Raw genomic sequence first — 14,957 nt, 5'->3', positions numbered from 1 at the left:
GCAGCTTTAATAAAGAACTCGCAGGTAAGAGGGAGGAATTTTATTGGAGCTGAGGGACAAGGTCAAGAACCTTGTAAGAAAAATAGATATTTATCAGTGACAAAAGCTATAACTGGGTAAAGCTGATTGGTGTTTTCTGTGAGGAAAAGAGGCCTGAGATAATTGAGGGTGATTTCTTCCCGCAGGCTGGTGACTGAGAAGTGAATTGAAATTTGAGGCTTAGTCTTCTTCTGGTTTTCTTCCAAGAATGGTGTGATTCTGGGGGCCTGTTTCTCATTCAATACTGTCATTGACTTTTGTGTAGGAAGTGTGGAAGAATCTGCATCAAATCATGGGGAGTATTGGAAAAAAATGTTTTAGTGTACCATAGGCTTTCTCAGTTGACATGTGCTAGATGATAGAACTTTCTTAGGTTGCCAGGGGTTGAAGAGCCTGCTCCTGCACTTCACCAGAGCCCCCTTCACCTCCTTGTTCCTCAGGCTGTAGATGAATGGGTTAAGCATGGGGGTGATGATGGTATAGATGATGGAGGCGGCCTTATCGCGGCTCCTGTGGCTAGATGGAGGTTGTAGGTACATGAAGAACTTTGTACCAAAGAAGGAGGCAACAGCCATCAAATGGGAGGCGCAGGTGCGGAAGGCTCTGGCCCTGCTCTGTGCTGAGCACATCCTCAGCACGGTGCAGAGGATAGAGATGTAGGAGAGCAGAATGATCATGCTAGTGCCCACCACGTTGATGGTGATGAAGGCAAAGATGAGCATCTCACTGCTGTGAGTGTCAGAGCACATGAGCTTCAGCACAGGAACTTCATCACAGAAGAAGTGGTCGATGCGGTTGGGACCGCAGAAGGAACCTCCAAACGTGCACCATGTGTAGATGATGGCACTCAGGAAGGCGAATAGGTAGGATGTTGCTATCAGCTGCCAGCAGATGTGGCTGGAGATGATGGTAACATAAAGCAGGGGCTGGCAGATAGCAACGTGTCGGTCGTAGGCCATCATGGCCAGGAGGTGACACTCAATAGTACTAAAAAAAGCAAAGGTGAGGAACTGCATCATGCAGCCAGAGAAAGAAATGGTTCTGTCCTCTGATAACAGGTCTGCCAGCATCCTGGGGGAGATGACTGTGGAATAGCAGATGTCAGTGAAGGCAAAATGGGTGAGGAAGAAGTACATGGGGGTGTGGAGGCTGGGAGACACCCGCACCAATGTGATAATGCCAACGTTCCCCACCAAAGTGACAATGTAAATCAATAGAAACAAGACAAAAAGAGGAGTCTGTGCATATGGGCTGTCTGTAATTCCCAACAGGATGAATTTATTCTGGGTGTGATTTCCTCCCATGACCAGGTGTTACCTGCTGAGGCAAAAGGAAGAGAAACGTCAAACTGATCAAAAATGGAGATTCAGATCTGGACCACATCTATCTCCAATCAATGACCACTGTACCTGCCACACATTAGATTATTCTCATATATTTTCTAACCAAAATTATATGCAGATATTATGTTTTTCAGATGAGGTAATCAGAAAAGAACAGGTAGTTTGCTGAAGCAGTGAATGGCATTTGTATTTTTCTGTGGTGGGACAATTAACGCTGGCTTTAGTCAAGCATGTGTGTTTTCAGGTTTGAGCAAAGAATCAGATCTTTATTCACTTTCAATTTGAAGGAAATCTGTGTCAGAAGACACCTCAGAGGATCCTCATAGGGTTGCACGTAAACGTGAAGCAAGAGAATTTGTCAGTCCCAGTGAAAGCCCAGCTTACACATGCATGACCTCCAGACATTTCCCTTTGGTTTTTGATTATCATTCCTGTCACCAAATCACATTTAACAAACTATTTGAGATCATTAACAACAAATAACATTGACTTTGTTAAATTCATGATATGTACCTTCCTGAGCTCCAGCACGATAAAGCATCCTAAACCTAATGGGCATTCAGTTTCTTGCTTTAAAAATGAGTTGCTGTTATAACCAGCTGATTCTAAAGGCTGATTTGTTAGTAACTATATTCTGATGACAATATGAACTGTTGCATTTCTACATAACAGAATAAGATTCATCATTTAACTCTTGAATAAATCAATGTATCTGGCTTAAGCAAAAGAAACACAACCTGCATCAGACATTGCTCCCTATTATTATAAAGAAAACCCACATTGGTAAGGTTGTTTTCTGACAAAGCTTTACCACAGATTACACGAGGACATGCAGAAGCAAGCCCACTGCCTCAATGCAGGTGAGGCTCTGCTTTGTGTTGGTGTTACCTCCTGTGCCTTCCCTCTGCCACCGAGTGATGGGAGCCAAGGATTTATCCCCAACGCAGCAGAGAACATCTACGTGCCAGCATCATCTCTGTTAAGCACCTGATGTGAAGAGAGGTGAGCTCCTGCCAGACTCCAAGAGCCCAGCTTGTGGTGCTGGGGCTGTAAATACAGTTGCATGTGCTCTCCTGGGAGGAAGCCTCCAGGGCTGCTCATGATTTACCACAGGAAAACAAAGAGAAGGAAAAGCAAAGGGTGTGAAATCACCTCTGAAAGGCATTGTGGTGCTTGGGCATCTGAGAGACATGGAGTGGGTGAGCCATGCCTGAGCACAGCTGCACAGCAGCAGTGATGAGCAGCTCATAGGATGCTTCCTACATACTTGTGGACCATGCAAATGTTTTGGTCTGACCATACTGACACAATGAAAATGGGTTTGGAGACATTCCAGATCTTGCACAGGTCCTCAAATGGGACATGAAGCACAAGTGACTCCATCTCTGGAGCTGCTGATGTCCCTCTGTGGAGGGTGAACCCAGTTTTCCAGCCCCAGTGGGGTTACCCACATGTAGTGCCTGGATGTCCAACAGCTGAGCTGGTGCCTCAGGACTCCCACTGTATTCAAGGGTGAAAAACTGGCATTTTGAGGCAGAGAGGAATTGTCCCAGGATGAACTAATAGGCCTTTATCCCCCTGAGCAGCCTCAGCTGGGGCTCCATCCCCACCCTCTTCCTGTTGTTCCCCCATCTCTATTTAAGCTCAGAACAGGCAGATTGAGCTTTACTAGAGGAGTTCTGGTTTCCAGTTTAGTAGGAGCTCAGCACACCTGTGCAATCTTTTGGTGGTCACCTAGGGTTTCTCATCTGTCTTCCTCACAATTTTTTCACCTGATCCTGCACAAGGGACTGGCTGGACCTGACTTGGTTTGGTCTTGAATCTGCCTCCTCATCACCAGCTTTCCTGATGCTCTGGAGCCGTGGTTGAACTTGGCCGAGTTCTCTGTTCCTGCCCTGCTTCACTTGCTCAGGTACCGTGGGATGGTCCCTGCACACCAGGGTGTTCTCCTTTGGTTCTGTTTAGACAGGTAAAGGAGACAAACCCCTGTGGCAGTCCCCAGGCTCCTGCAGAGTAGAACCCATCACCCTCTGCACCTGACAGCCCAGCCAGTGCTCACTGCTCTGGCAGTCATTTTCCATCCAGAACATGTCCCTACCTGAGCAAATTAGGAGGTAGCTTTTCAGTGATGAAAAGTAGAGTAACAAATTGATCCTTACATTCAAGCGTTGTTATCTTTTCCTTAGTGCCTTCTCCTTTACCAAGTATAACATTAGACTTTCAGTCTCAGCAGATTGCCAACACTTTGGTTTGGAAGTATCTTTGGGATGATGTTTATCTTCTTGTTGTGTGACAGAGGACACCAGAGCTTCACTGATACCAAGCACTTTGGTTTCCCCAACCTCTTCCTTAGGCTTGCAGGCTTGGTTTGGAACAATTTCTAGGTCTTGCTTTCTTCCTACGACTGGTTTGTGCAACAAGACCACAGATAATCTGATTTATCTACACTCTTTTATTGCCCTTAGTGGTTACTTTTTTCCCCTGTGTCTTGGTCTTTTCTGATCTACACAACATTATTACCTGGCTCCTTGCTAGCCCTGTCAAAAATATCTCCCAAAGCTGTCAGCATCTCCACGTGATAGCTTAAAACCTGCATTGTGACATCTTTCAAACTGCAAACTCCAGCACCTCACTGCACACCATGGGGCAGGATGAAGGATGCTGGGGCTCTGCAGGAAACAAGGGACATTCTCCTATGGATGCTGATGGCTTCTGCCCCTGGTGGTACCCTGGTGATGGAGGCACTGGGCAAGGGCTGAAATCCGGCTGAAATCCCTCCCTGCTCTGCATGGAGCTGGATCCAAACTGGGACTCAGCTTTCACTTCTTTGGGATCAGTGCTTAAATCTTTCCTATGTCCATCATAGCAGGGAGGAGAGCCTCTGCCCTCCATGTGCTGCAGGGTGGCTACAGGGGCTGTGTGAGCAGTGAGAGGATTTGGGACCAGGACTGATGCAAAGCAAGGAGGGACCATATCCGTGCACATCCCCCTATGTCCATCACATCCCTACACATCCATACACATATCCCATGCCCTGGAGAACTGACTCAGTCCCATTCAGCTCCCACTGTCAGCCAGGCTGTGGCTGTGGGGCTGGTATTGAGCAGGGAGATGAGGAGGTGCGAGAGGCAGAGCTGACAGCAGGAGGAGGATGGAGGGGGCTCATCCGCAGCATTGCACCGTGTCCTGCAGCTCCTATGAATGGTTTTACTGCTGGAGAGAGAAGGAAAGGGGAGGATGTGGCTCTGGAAGGGGTTGGAACCCCAAATGATGCCCAGATTGTGGGGGTTTGCTCCCAGTGTGCACTGCCAGGGGATCCGGATGATCTCTGGTGGGAATCCGTGTGACATGCACTTTCCTTTCATGTTTGGCTGTAGAAGGAGGTTCTCCACAACCCCCATGAAGGCTTTAAGCTGCCCGAGGGGAGACTGAGCTGAGCTCTTAGGCAGAAGCTCTTCCCTGGGAGGGTGCTGAGGCGCTGGCACAGGGTGCCCAGAGAAGCTGTGGCTGCCCCATCCCTGGCAGTGCTCAAGGCCAGGTTGGACACAGGGGCTTGGAGCAAGCTGCTCCAGTGGAAGGGGTCCCTGCCTGTGGCAGGGGTTGGAGCTGGAGGAGCTTTAAGGTTCCTTCCAACACAAACCAGGCTGGGATTCTGTGATGGGCTTGGGAGCATCCATCAGAGTCACCAGCGACAGGGGCAACCCTAAAGCACCCTTCAGAAGGGCCCTTTTCCCCTGGTGCTGCCCATTTCAGTCCTTTACCACACTCCTCACTGTTCCTCCCCATCTCCTTCCTTTCACTTTCCGGCACTGCTCCCTCAGGCTCTCCTTTGTCTCGTGCTTCCAGCACGATGGGTGGAAGAAGGTGAACGTCATCATCGGGGAGAGCACAAGGACTGGGGCTGCCTCAGGCCCACTGAGGTTAACATCCAAATTCCCCAGGAAGGCCTCTCCAGGCAGAGGAAGGACAGGAGGGTGGCCATGAGCAGCCAGGACAGAGGTACCAAGGAAAAGTCACACCTGACCAGCCTGGTGCCTTGGGTGATGTGAGCATTGATGTTTGCATGGACAAGAAGCAGAGGACAGCATTTACCTCACCGTTAGCAAGGTCACCATGATCTTCTGTTGGCTCCTTTGCAGCCAAACTTGTGAGCTATGGTTTGAGTACAAGGAATTGAAGATGGGTGGAAAACTGGTTCATTGCCTGTGGTGCTGGGATTGCTGATGGACACTGATACCAGCTTCCCTGGTTCTGCTCCTCTCCCTGCCATGATAATGTCAACCATGGCCCTTGTGAAGCTGTAACTGCCTCAGAAATGCTCCAAAAGTGGATGTCAAAGCTGGGCTTGTTCTGTGCTTTGATCTAAGAGAGCCCAAAGCCCTGTTGCTTGCTCAAGCTGAGGTCATCTCCTCTGGGTACACTTCTCCTCTTCCAAACTAATCAATACAGAGAAGAGATAATGACCTGCTGTGGGCTTTGTCACCTCCTGGGGACCAAAGAGATTCACAGTCCCACATCCCCACATCACTTGAAATAGGAAGGGGGTTTGCTGATGCTGGTTCATTCCCAGGCTCCCTGCACAGCTCCAGGCACGTTCATCTTCACATCCATCTCCGGGAGCATGAGGAGGGCAGCAGAGACAGAGCTGAGATGTAAGTGAGGGGCAGCATCTTCCAGCCCATCTTTCTCCTGTGCTTCTCTCTTGCCAACAAGCAGCAGCTCCTGTCTTCATCTCCTGCCCTACTGCAGGGTCCTGGGCTTCTTGATGATGCTCTGGGCTTCCCAGGGAGCTGCTTGTGCTGTGTGCTCCCAGTGCTGCTGCTGAGAAGGCAGGTTTGGAGATCACCCTGGTGGAGAGCACCCTCAGGAGGCTTCCTCACCTCTGAGCACAGATGTTTCCTGGGTGAGCACCAGAAGCTTCCCTGTACAGGACATTCAGGGTGCTCCCCATTGCTGAGATGAGGCAGCTCCAAAAGATGACTTTTTTCCCCCAAAACATGTGTGCAAGTAGGGATTTCTGAGCTCTGGGGATTGCCCATTTCTATTGGAGACTCAAGGAACAGGTTAAAGAACCATGAAAAGGTTTTAGATGTGACAGAGTGTGTCAGGAGGGAGGGGAAACGGATATTAACCCCTGTGTAAGGTTGCATAGGAGCATTGTATGTTGGAAGAGACCTTAAATCTCACTCGGTTCCAACTGCCTGTGATGGCCAGGGACACCTTCCACTAGAGCAGGTTGCCCTGTCCAACCTGCACTTTCCATACGTCAGGAATTTGTTCCAGTTAGGAAGAAACCCAAGCAGAGAGGGAAGAAGTGGGTGGTTGGGAAATGCCCACGAGAGGATGAGGGATTAACTCTGCACTGTGAAAGCACCACGTTTCTCTGGGTTCCAGGTTGAGCCGGATGGTCTCCAAGCCCCAAACTCAGCACTAAAGCAGGCGATGAGGTGCAGCACTAAGGTAAAGTTACTCAGGTGAGTGGAACCTCACCTTTCCACAGAGGTCATTGCTCAACATCTCAAGGTGAGCCAGAGGAGCAGGCACCGCGTTGTGCCATGGTGTTTAACTGCTTGAGCACCCCGTTGTTCTACCTGTGCTGGCACAGGACTTTCACCAACCTGTTCCTCATTGAGCTGTGCCTGAACTCTCCCTTTCCATCCTGCAGGACTGTCTCTGAGCAGCTCCCACCACACAGAGGCTTTTCCACCTGGGACATCCCTGCCTCTTGGAGAAGAAACCTCCAGCCAGGAGCTCACCCACAAAGCACCATCCAGCCCATGGCACAAAGCAACTGCACCCAAGTGACCCAGTTCAGCCTGGCGGGGTTCACAGAGGACCCGGTGACTCAGCTCAACTTGTTCCTGCTCTTCCTGCTCACCTACCTTGTCACCATCATGGGCAACCTGGGCATCATCATCTTAATCCGGGCCAGTCCCCACCTCCACTCCCCCATGTATTATTTCCTGAGCAACCTGGCCTTTGTAGACCTTTGTTCTTCCACCATCATCACCCCTAAGATGTTGGTTGACTTGATGTCAGAGAAGAAGAGCATTGCTTATGCTGGCTGCGGGGCTCAGGTCTTCCTCTTTGATTTTTTGGGGGTAAGTGAAAGCTTTCTGCTGGCTTCGATGGCCTATGACCGTTACGTGGCCATTTGCCATCCCCTGCTGTACCCCCTTGTCATGTCCCCAAAGTGCTGTTCCCAGCTGGTGACTGGCTCGTACCTCATGGGGCTGACCAATGGTGTGGGACAGACCATCAGCATGTCCACCCTGTCCTTCTGCAGCTCCAGCACCATCGACCTCTTCTTCTGTGACATTTCTGCTCTCATCTCCCTCTCCACCTCTGACACCACCCTCAGCCACATCATCCTGACCACTGCAGCATCTCTCTTTGGTGTGTCCAGCAGCCTGGTTGTCCTGCTCTCCTACGTGGCCATCATCGCCACCATCCTGAGCATCAATTCAGCCGAGGGCAAGCGCAAAGCCTTCTCCACCTGCACCTCCCACCTCACCACTGTCAGCATCCTCTATGGGGCATCCTTTTTTATGTATTTATTCCCCAGCTCAAACAGCTCAAGAGCAGCAGATAAATGGGCTGTGGTGATCTACACCGTGGTGACTCCCATGCTGAACCCCTTGATCTACAGCCTGAGGAATAAGGAGGTGAAGGAGGCTTTGAGGAGACTCTTGAAAATAAAATGATCTTGAATTCTCCCAGTATAGGACCAGATAGAATGGAGATGTGGAGGGTAGATGCTCAGCTTTTGGTTAAGTACGGATAACATGTTGGGGGTCTTCTGCACCCAGCCTTATGTGATGCACTGCTTGATGTGATTGAGAATACAAATAATTTCATACTCTAAACTTTGATAAATATATTTAGTAGTCAATTTCACCTAATTGGTTAATTAATATTTTATTTCACCTAATGAAGACACAGGTATACAACTACAAGCGTGCACTTCTCTTCATCTTAGGATAACGGGGGGACCTTATTGCTCTCTACACCTTCCTGCCAGGAGGATGGAGCCAGGAGGGGCTGGGCTCTGCTCCCAAGGAACAAGGGATGGGACAAGAGGAAAAGGCCTCAAGCTGCCCCAGGGCAGGTTTAGATGGAGCTGAGGAACAATTCCTGCCCCAGAGGGTGCTCAGGCATTGGAACAGGCTGCCCAGGGCAGGGCTGCAGGCACCGGCCCTGCAAGTGTTCACAAACCCTATAGAGAAGGCCCTCAGTGCCATGGGTTAGGGGTGGCCTTGGCACTGCTGGGGAACGCTTGAACTTGATGAGCTTAAAGCTCTTTTCCTTTTTGCTCTCCCTTTTGCTTGGCAAATGAGAATAAACAGAGTGAATTCTACCGTTCCACTGGATCAAACTCCATTTCATGGCGGTGTTGTTAAATTCATTGAGGGCCTTAAGAAAAGGACAAAAACACCTTTAGCAAGAGAAATAGAGATGAGAGCAAATAAGTGTGATGCCATGCAGGCAGTATTTTCAGGTTTTGATGTACAAACCTCATTCAATGATTTCCAGCACCATTCACCTCATTTCATTTCAGACAGCAAAGAATTTAAGTGAAATATGGTACTTGTGTGACCTCTGGTATGAATGAAGGTGCTTTGAAAGCGTTTTAAGATGTGATAGTGATGAATCCCTAGCAAAGGGCAGAAACTGTAAAGGAGTCCCCATCCACTGCTCCTCACCTTTGCTTTTGAGCTCCCTGTTGGCAGCAATAGAAGCCATGATCTCCATGGCAGCCTGACCACAACACAGCACAGGAGCTGTGGTGTTGCTCAGCAGCCTTCAGACCTCCTGTGTGTCAGCCCATGGCAGCCTGGAGCAATGGCATTGCCTGCCCTGATGTCTCTCTTGTTGCTTTCCTGCGCAGAGAGCTGATTGGTGATGAGCAAACACTGCATGCATAAACCACCCCAAAATACTCCAATGTGTGCGTTACCTCAGCCCATAGAGCTGCAGCCTCTGCCAGGACCATGGTGAAACCTGGAGCCATCGCTGAGCTTTAGGGCTATCCTAGACACACATAATAACCTAGGCTGGAGAGAGAAGCTCCATGGCTGGATTCAGTTAAGCCAGGATCAATGTGGTTTGGTGATTCCTTAACAACACACAACTCACAGGCACCCAGGGTCAATCAGCTGAATCCTGCTTTGTTCCCAAAGCTTCCTGATAATTCCCTGGTTATTATTTAACCCAGATGACTGCTGTTGTCCTTCTGAGCCTTGGGGACAAGCAGGGGCAGAGGTTTCACACCCTCCCTGGCCCCTATGTCAGTGTTTGGCTGCTTTTACAGTGGGGTTTTCTCTCTCCCTCTGTTTCTAACTGGAATTTCCCATGCTGCACATTCACAATAGGAAATCTCAGATTTACCCTCATCTGCAAGATAAAGCACATGGAGAACTTGGCAGGAGGCATCAAGTCAAAAAGAATGGGACACCATTAATTCTTGCAGGAATCCTTTCTCTGTCCCTGAAATCATTGAATCATGGAATGGGTTGGGTTGGAAGGGACCTTAAAGCTCCTCCAGCTCCAACCCCTACCCCTTCCACTGGAGCAGCTTGCTCCAAGCCCCTGTGTCCAACCTGGCCTTGAACACTGCCAGGGATGGGGCAGCCACAGCTTCTCTGGGGACCCTGTGCCAGCGCCTCAGCACCCTCCCAGAGAGCAACTTCTGCCCAAGAGCTCACCTCAATACCCCCTCTGTCATTTTACATGACCAAACCTTGTGGTCTGGAGTTGAAATACCTGGAAATATCAGTTAATATTTCTTTAAAACCAGAAATAACACCAGAAATCATTTGCTGATATAAAACGTGAGCTCAGATACCATCCGGTTTGATGCCAGCAGGGCAAAGCCACCACCTACCTTCTCCCTCTTGCTCTCTGAAATTTTATTGTGATGTTTAATAACACTTAAGGAATAAAATATATTAATTTCAAGTAATGTTTATGCAACAATCGCTTTGGAGAACACCTTTCTTTCCGATGCACAGTTACTGTCAGGTCTCCATAGTCCGGCTGGGCCTCCTCCACCTGACATTCAGATGTCCTTAAGTTAGCAGGAGCGCGGCGAACAGAGCGGATGGAGGCAGATTGTGCGGGCAGGCGAGCGGGATGGGGAGCACTCGGTGTGTGAGCAGGGCCCGGTGCGGGAGCTCTGCTCTGGCTGCCCCGGCGGTGGCTGCGTAGGCACCCAGACAGAGCCGATGAGAGGGGAGGGAGGCTGCAGTGCAGAGAGTGCCTGCACCGGTCTGGTGAGGGAATGGTGCGCAATGGGCAGGGCTGCACTCGGTGCTCCCTGGTGGAGGTCCTCCTGCAGCAGGGGCTGAGCTGCGGGATGCTGTTAATGGACTGCGAGATGTCAGGGAAGCTGAGAGGAGGCAGGAATGTTTTCTCCTGGCCCAAACTGTGCAGGGGCCTCGAGCTTCACCTCTGCCTCATGAAGGAAAGAAGGAGGCCGTTAAACCGGGAACCCGGGAATTAGTGACAAAAAACCCAACAAGGTAGGAAAAGAACAACCAAAAGCAAGGGGCTTCCCCCTAAATCCCCTGTCCCCAGGCAGAATCGCTTTGCTGTCCTGCAGGAGGCTCATGAGAAAGAAGCAGCCGGCTGATGCACTGCTAAAGAAGATCTCTGCTGGTGCTGCCAGGAAAAAGCGGCGGGTCGTAGCAGTAGGGGACTCTACACTGAAAGGGACAGAAGCACTCGTCTGCCGGCCAGACCCCGTCTCAAGGGAGGTGTGTTGCCTACCAGGGGCATGGATCAGGGATGTGGCAGAGAGGCTGCCTGCTCTAGTAAGTCCCACGGACTATTACCCACTCCTGGTGACACATGTGGGTGCTAGGGATATAGATAGTAGTAGCCTGGGGAACATAAAGAAGGACTACAGAGCCCTGGGGGAGGTGGTTAGGGGCTCTGGAGCTCAGGTGGTCTTTTCATCAATTCACCACGATACAGGGAAGGACCTAAAAAAAGCTAGGAGGATTGGCCAGGTTAATAAATGGTTAAAAGGGTGGTGTCATAGTCAGGGTTTGGGTGCCTTGAACACGGGACCCAAGTTTGTAGGCCAGATCTAGGGGGGGCTGGTGGAGCTGGTCTGATAAAGAAGGGAAAGAGCAGTTTTGGTAGGAGGCTTGCCAGACTGGTCAAGGAGGCTTTAAACCAGATGTGTTGGGGGAGGGGGGCATCGTTCCATCCCAACACACCCAGTCAGTGTCCAGCACCTAATAAATGCTCAGAGCAATGTAGAGATATTCCAGCCGCTCCAGCCAATGAGCTGGCTTCAGTTGGAGCTCGGCTCAGATGCCTCTATACAAATGCCTGTAGCATGGGGAACAAACATGAGGAATTAGAGATGTGTGAACGTCTACGGGGGTATGATATAACAGGCATCGCAGAAACATGGTGGGATGGCTCCTATGACTGCAGTGTTGGGATGGAAGGTCACAGACTCTTTAGGAAAGAGAGGCCCGGCAGGCGGGGAGTGGGGGGCTGCCCTTCATGTTAGGGGTAGGCTGGAGAGTGTGGAACTCTGTCTGGGAACAGGTGAGCAGTTAACAGAGAGTCTGTGGAACAACGGTACGGCCCGGCACAAGCACTCCAGGAGGTTCCTCGACTGTGTGGAAGACAACTTCCTTCTGCAAGTAATAGAGGAGTCAACACGGAGAGGTGCCATGCTTGACCTCGTGCTCACCAGCAGGGAAGGGCTCTTTGGAAATGTGACTCTCCAGAGCAGCCTTGGATGCAGCGATCATGACATGGTCGAATTTGAGATCCTCAGGACAGTGGGAAGAGCGTGCAGCAAGCTCACTGCCCTGGACTTCAAAAGAGCAGACTTTGGCCTCTTCAGGAACCTGCTTAGGAAGGTTCCATGGGATACTGCCCTAGAGGGCAGGGGGGCCCAAGTCTGTTGGTTGATATTCAAGGATCACCTGCTGCAAGCTCAGGAGTGTTGCATCCCAACCAGAAGGAAGTGCAGCAGGAGGACCAGGAGACCTCCTTGGATGGATAAGGAGCTCCTGAGGAAAATTCAAATGAAAAAAGAGGCTTATAATAAGTGGAAGCAAGGACAGGTGGCATGGGAAGAGTACAGGGATGTTATCGGGGAAGCTAGGGACCACGTTAGGAAAGCTAAGGCCCAGTTAGAATTAAACTTAGCTAGAGGTATTAAAGATAACAGGAAGGGATTCTACAGGTACATAGCAAATAAAAAACAGACTAGGGAGAATGCAGGCCCCCTTAGGAAGCTCTCAGGAGAACTGGCTACACAGGGTTTGGAGAAGGCTGAGGTTCTGAATGACTTCTTTGCCTCGCTCTTCACTGCCAAAGGCTCTGACCACACCACCCAAGTCTTGGAAGGCAGACATGGGGACTGTGAGAATGAAGACCTTGCGCCCACCGTAGGAGAGGAACTGGTTCAAGACCATCTTAAAAATGTGAACGTGCACAAGTCCATGGGTCCTGATGAGATCCATCCGCGGGTCCTGAAGGAGCTGGAGAATGAAGTTGCGAAGCCGCTGGCCATTGTATTTGAGAAATCCTGGCAGTCAGGTGAAGTTCCTGACAACTGGAAAAAGGGAAATATAACCCCTGTTTTCAAGAAGGGGAAAATGGATGACCCAGGGAATTACAGAGCAGTCAGTCTCACCTCTGTGCCTGGCAAAATCTTGGAGCAGATTCTCCTGGATGGCATGCTAAGGCACATGAAAAACAACAAGGTGCTTGGTGACAGCCAGCAGGGCTTCACTAAGAGGAAATCCTGCCTGACCAATTTGGTGGCCTTCTATGATGGGGCTACAGAACTGATGGACAGGGGTAGAGCAGCTGATGTCATCTACCTGGACTTGTGCAAAGCGTTCGACACTGTCCCACACGACATCCTTGTCTCTAAATTGAGAGACATCAATTTGATGGATGGACCACTCGGTGGATAAAGAACTGGCTGGATGGCCGCACACAAAGAGTTGTGGTCAGTGGCTCAATGTCCGGCTGGAGACCAGTAACGAGTGGTGTCCCTCAGGGATCGGTGTTGGGACCGGTCTTGTTCAACATCTTCGTTGCTGCCATGGACAGTGGGATTGAGTGCAACCTCAGCAAGTTTGCCGATGACACCAAGCTGGGTGGTTCGGTTGATACCCTGGAGGGAAGGAATGCCATCCAGATTCAGAGCAGCCCAAGGAGAAAGACTTGAGGGTGTTGCCTGATGAGAAAATGAACATGAGCCGGCCTCAGTGTGCGCTTCTGGCCAGAAACCAACCGTGTCCTGGGCTGCATCCAAAGCAGCGTGACCAGCAGGTCCAAGGAGGTGATCCTGCCCCTCTGCTCTGCTCTTGTGAGACCTCACCTGGAGCATTGTGTGCAGTTCTGGGGTCCTCAACATAAAAAGGACATGGAACTGTTGGAACAAGTCCAGAGGAGGCCACGAGGATGCTCAGGGGCTGGAGCACCTCCTGTATGGAGACAGGCTGAGGAAGTTGGGGCTGTTCAGCCTGGAGAAGAGAAGGCTGCGGGGAGACCTCAGAGCAGCTTCCAGTGTCTGAAGGGGGCCTATAGGGATGCTGGGGAGGGACTCTTCATTAGGGACTGCAGTGACAGGACAAGGGGTAACGGGTTCAAACTGAAACAGGGGAAGTTTAGATTGGATGTAAGGAGGAAATTCTTTCCTGTGAGGGTGCTGAGGCACTGGAATGGGTTGCCCAGGGAGGTTGTGAATGCTCCATCCCTGGCAGTGTTCAAGGCCAGGTTGGACAGAGTCTTGGGTGCCATAGTTTAGTGTGAGGTGTCCCTGCCCATGGCAGGGGGTTGGAACTGGAAGATGTTAAGGTCCTTTCCAAACCTAATTATTTTATGATTCTATGATTCTATGTGCTTTATCTTGCAGATGAGGGTAAATCTCAGATTTCCTATTGGGAATTTGCAGCATGGGAAATTCCAGTTAGAAACAGAGGGAGGGGGAAAACCCCACTGTAAAAGCAGCCAAACACTGACATAGGGGCCAGGGAGCGTGTGAAACCTCTGCCCCTGCTTGTCCCCAAGACTCAGGAGGGCAACAGCAGTCATCTGGGTTAAATAATAACCAGGGAGTTATCAGGAAGCTTTGGGAACAAAGCAGGATTCAGCTGATTGACCCTGGGTGCCTGTGAGTTGTGTGTTGTTAAGGAATTAGCAAACACTTTGATCCTGGCTTGATTCAATTCAATCATGGAGCTTCTCCCTCCAGCCTAGGTTATTATGTGTGTCTAGGATAGCCCTAAAGCTCAGCCATGGCTCCAGGTTTCACCATGGTCCTGGCAGAGGCTGCAGCTCTATGGGCTGAGGTAATGCACACAGTGGAGTATTTTGGGGTGGTTTGTGTATGAAATGTGTGTCCATCACCCATCAGCTCTCTGCGCAGGAAGGCAACAGGAGAGACATCAGGGCAGGCAATGCCATTGCTCCAGGCTGCCATGGGCTGCCACGTAGGAGGTCTGAAGGCTGCTGAGCAACACCACAGCTCCTGTGCTCTGTTGTGGCCAGGCTGCCATGGAGATCATGGCTTCTATTGCTGCCAACAGGAAG

The 14,957-nt window shown here is 50.4% G+C and overlaps 2 protein-coding genes across 2 annotated transcripts; one reads left to right on the top strand and one right to left on the bottom strand.

The window, feature by feature from the left end:
* Positions 1 to 356: 356 nt before the first annotated feature.
* On the bottom strand, positions 357 to 1,343 carry LOC133282874 (olfactory receptor 5AP2-like). Its single transcript, XM_061479226.1, has one exon. It carries the CDS (start codon positions 1,341 to 1,343, stop codon positions 357 to 359), a length of 987 nt encoding a protein of 328 aa, XP_061335210.1.
* Positions 1,344 to 7,159: 5,816 nt separating this feature from the next.
* LOC133282923 (olfactory receptor 5G3-like) lies at positions 7,160 to 8,086 on the top strand. The gene has a single exon (XM_061479285.1). It carries the CDS (start codon positions 7,160 to 7,162, stop codon positions 8,084 to 8,086), a length of 927 nt encoding a protein of 308 aa, XP_061335269.1.
* The last annotated feature ends 6,871 nt before the right edge of the window (positions 8,087 to 14,957 follow it).

The sequence above is a fragment of the Pezoporus flaviventris genome, unplaced genomic scaffold (genome assembly GCF_033815535.1).
Source record: "Pezoporus flaviventris isolate CSIRO_AGI_PZ_B2104156 unplaced genomic scaffold, CSIRO_AGI_Pfla_v1 ptg000145l, whole genome shotgun sequence".
Lineage (NCBI taxonomy): Eukaryota > Metazoa > Chordata > Aves > Psittaciformes > Psittacidae > Pezoporus > Pezoporus flaviventris.
Note: the sequence above shows the minus strand (reverse complement) of the source record. Positions and strands in the feature narration are given on the sequence as shown.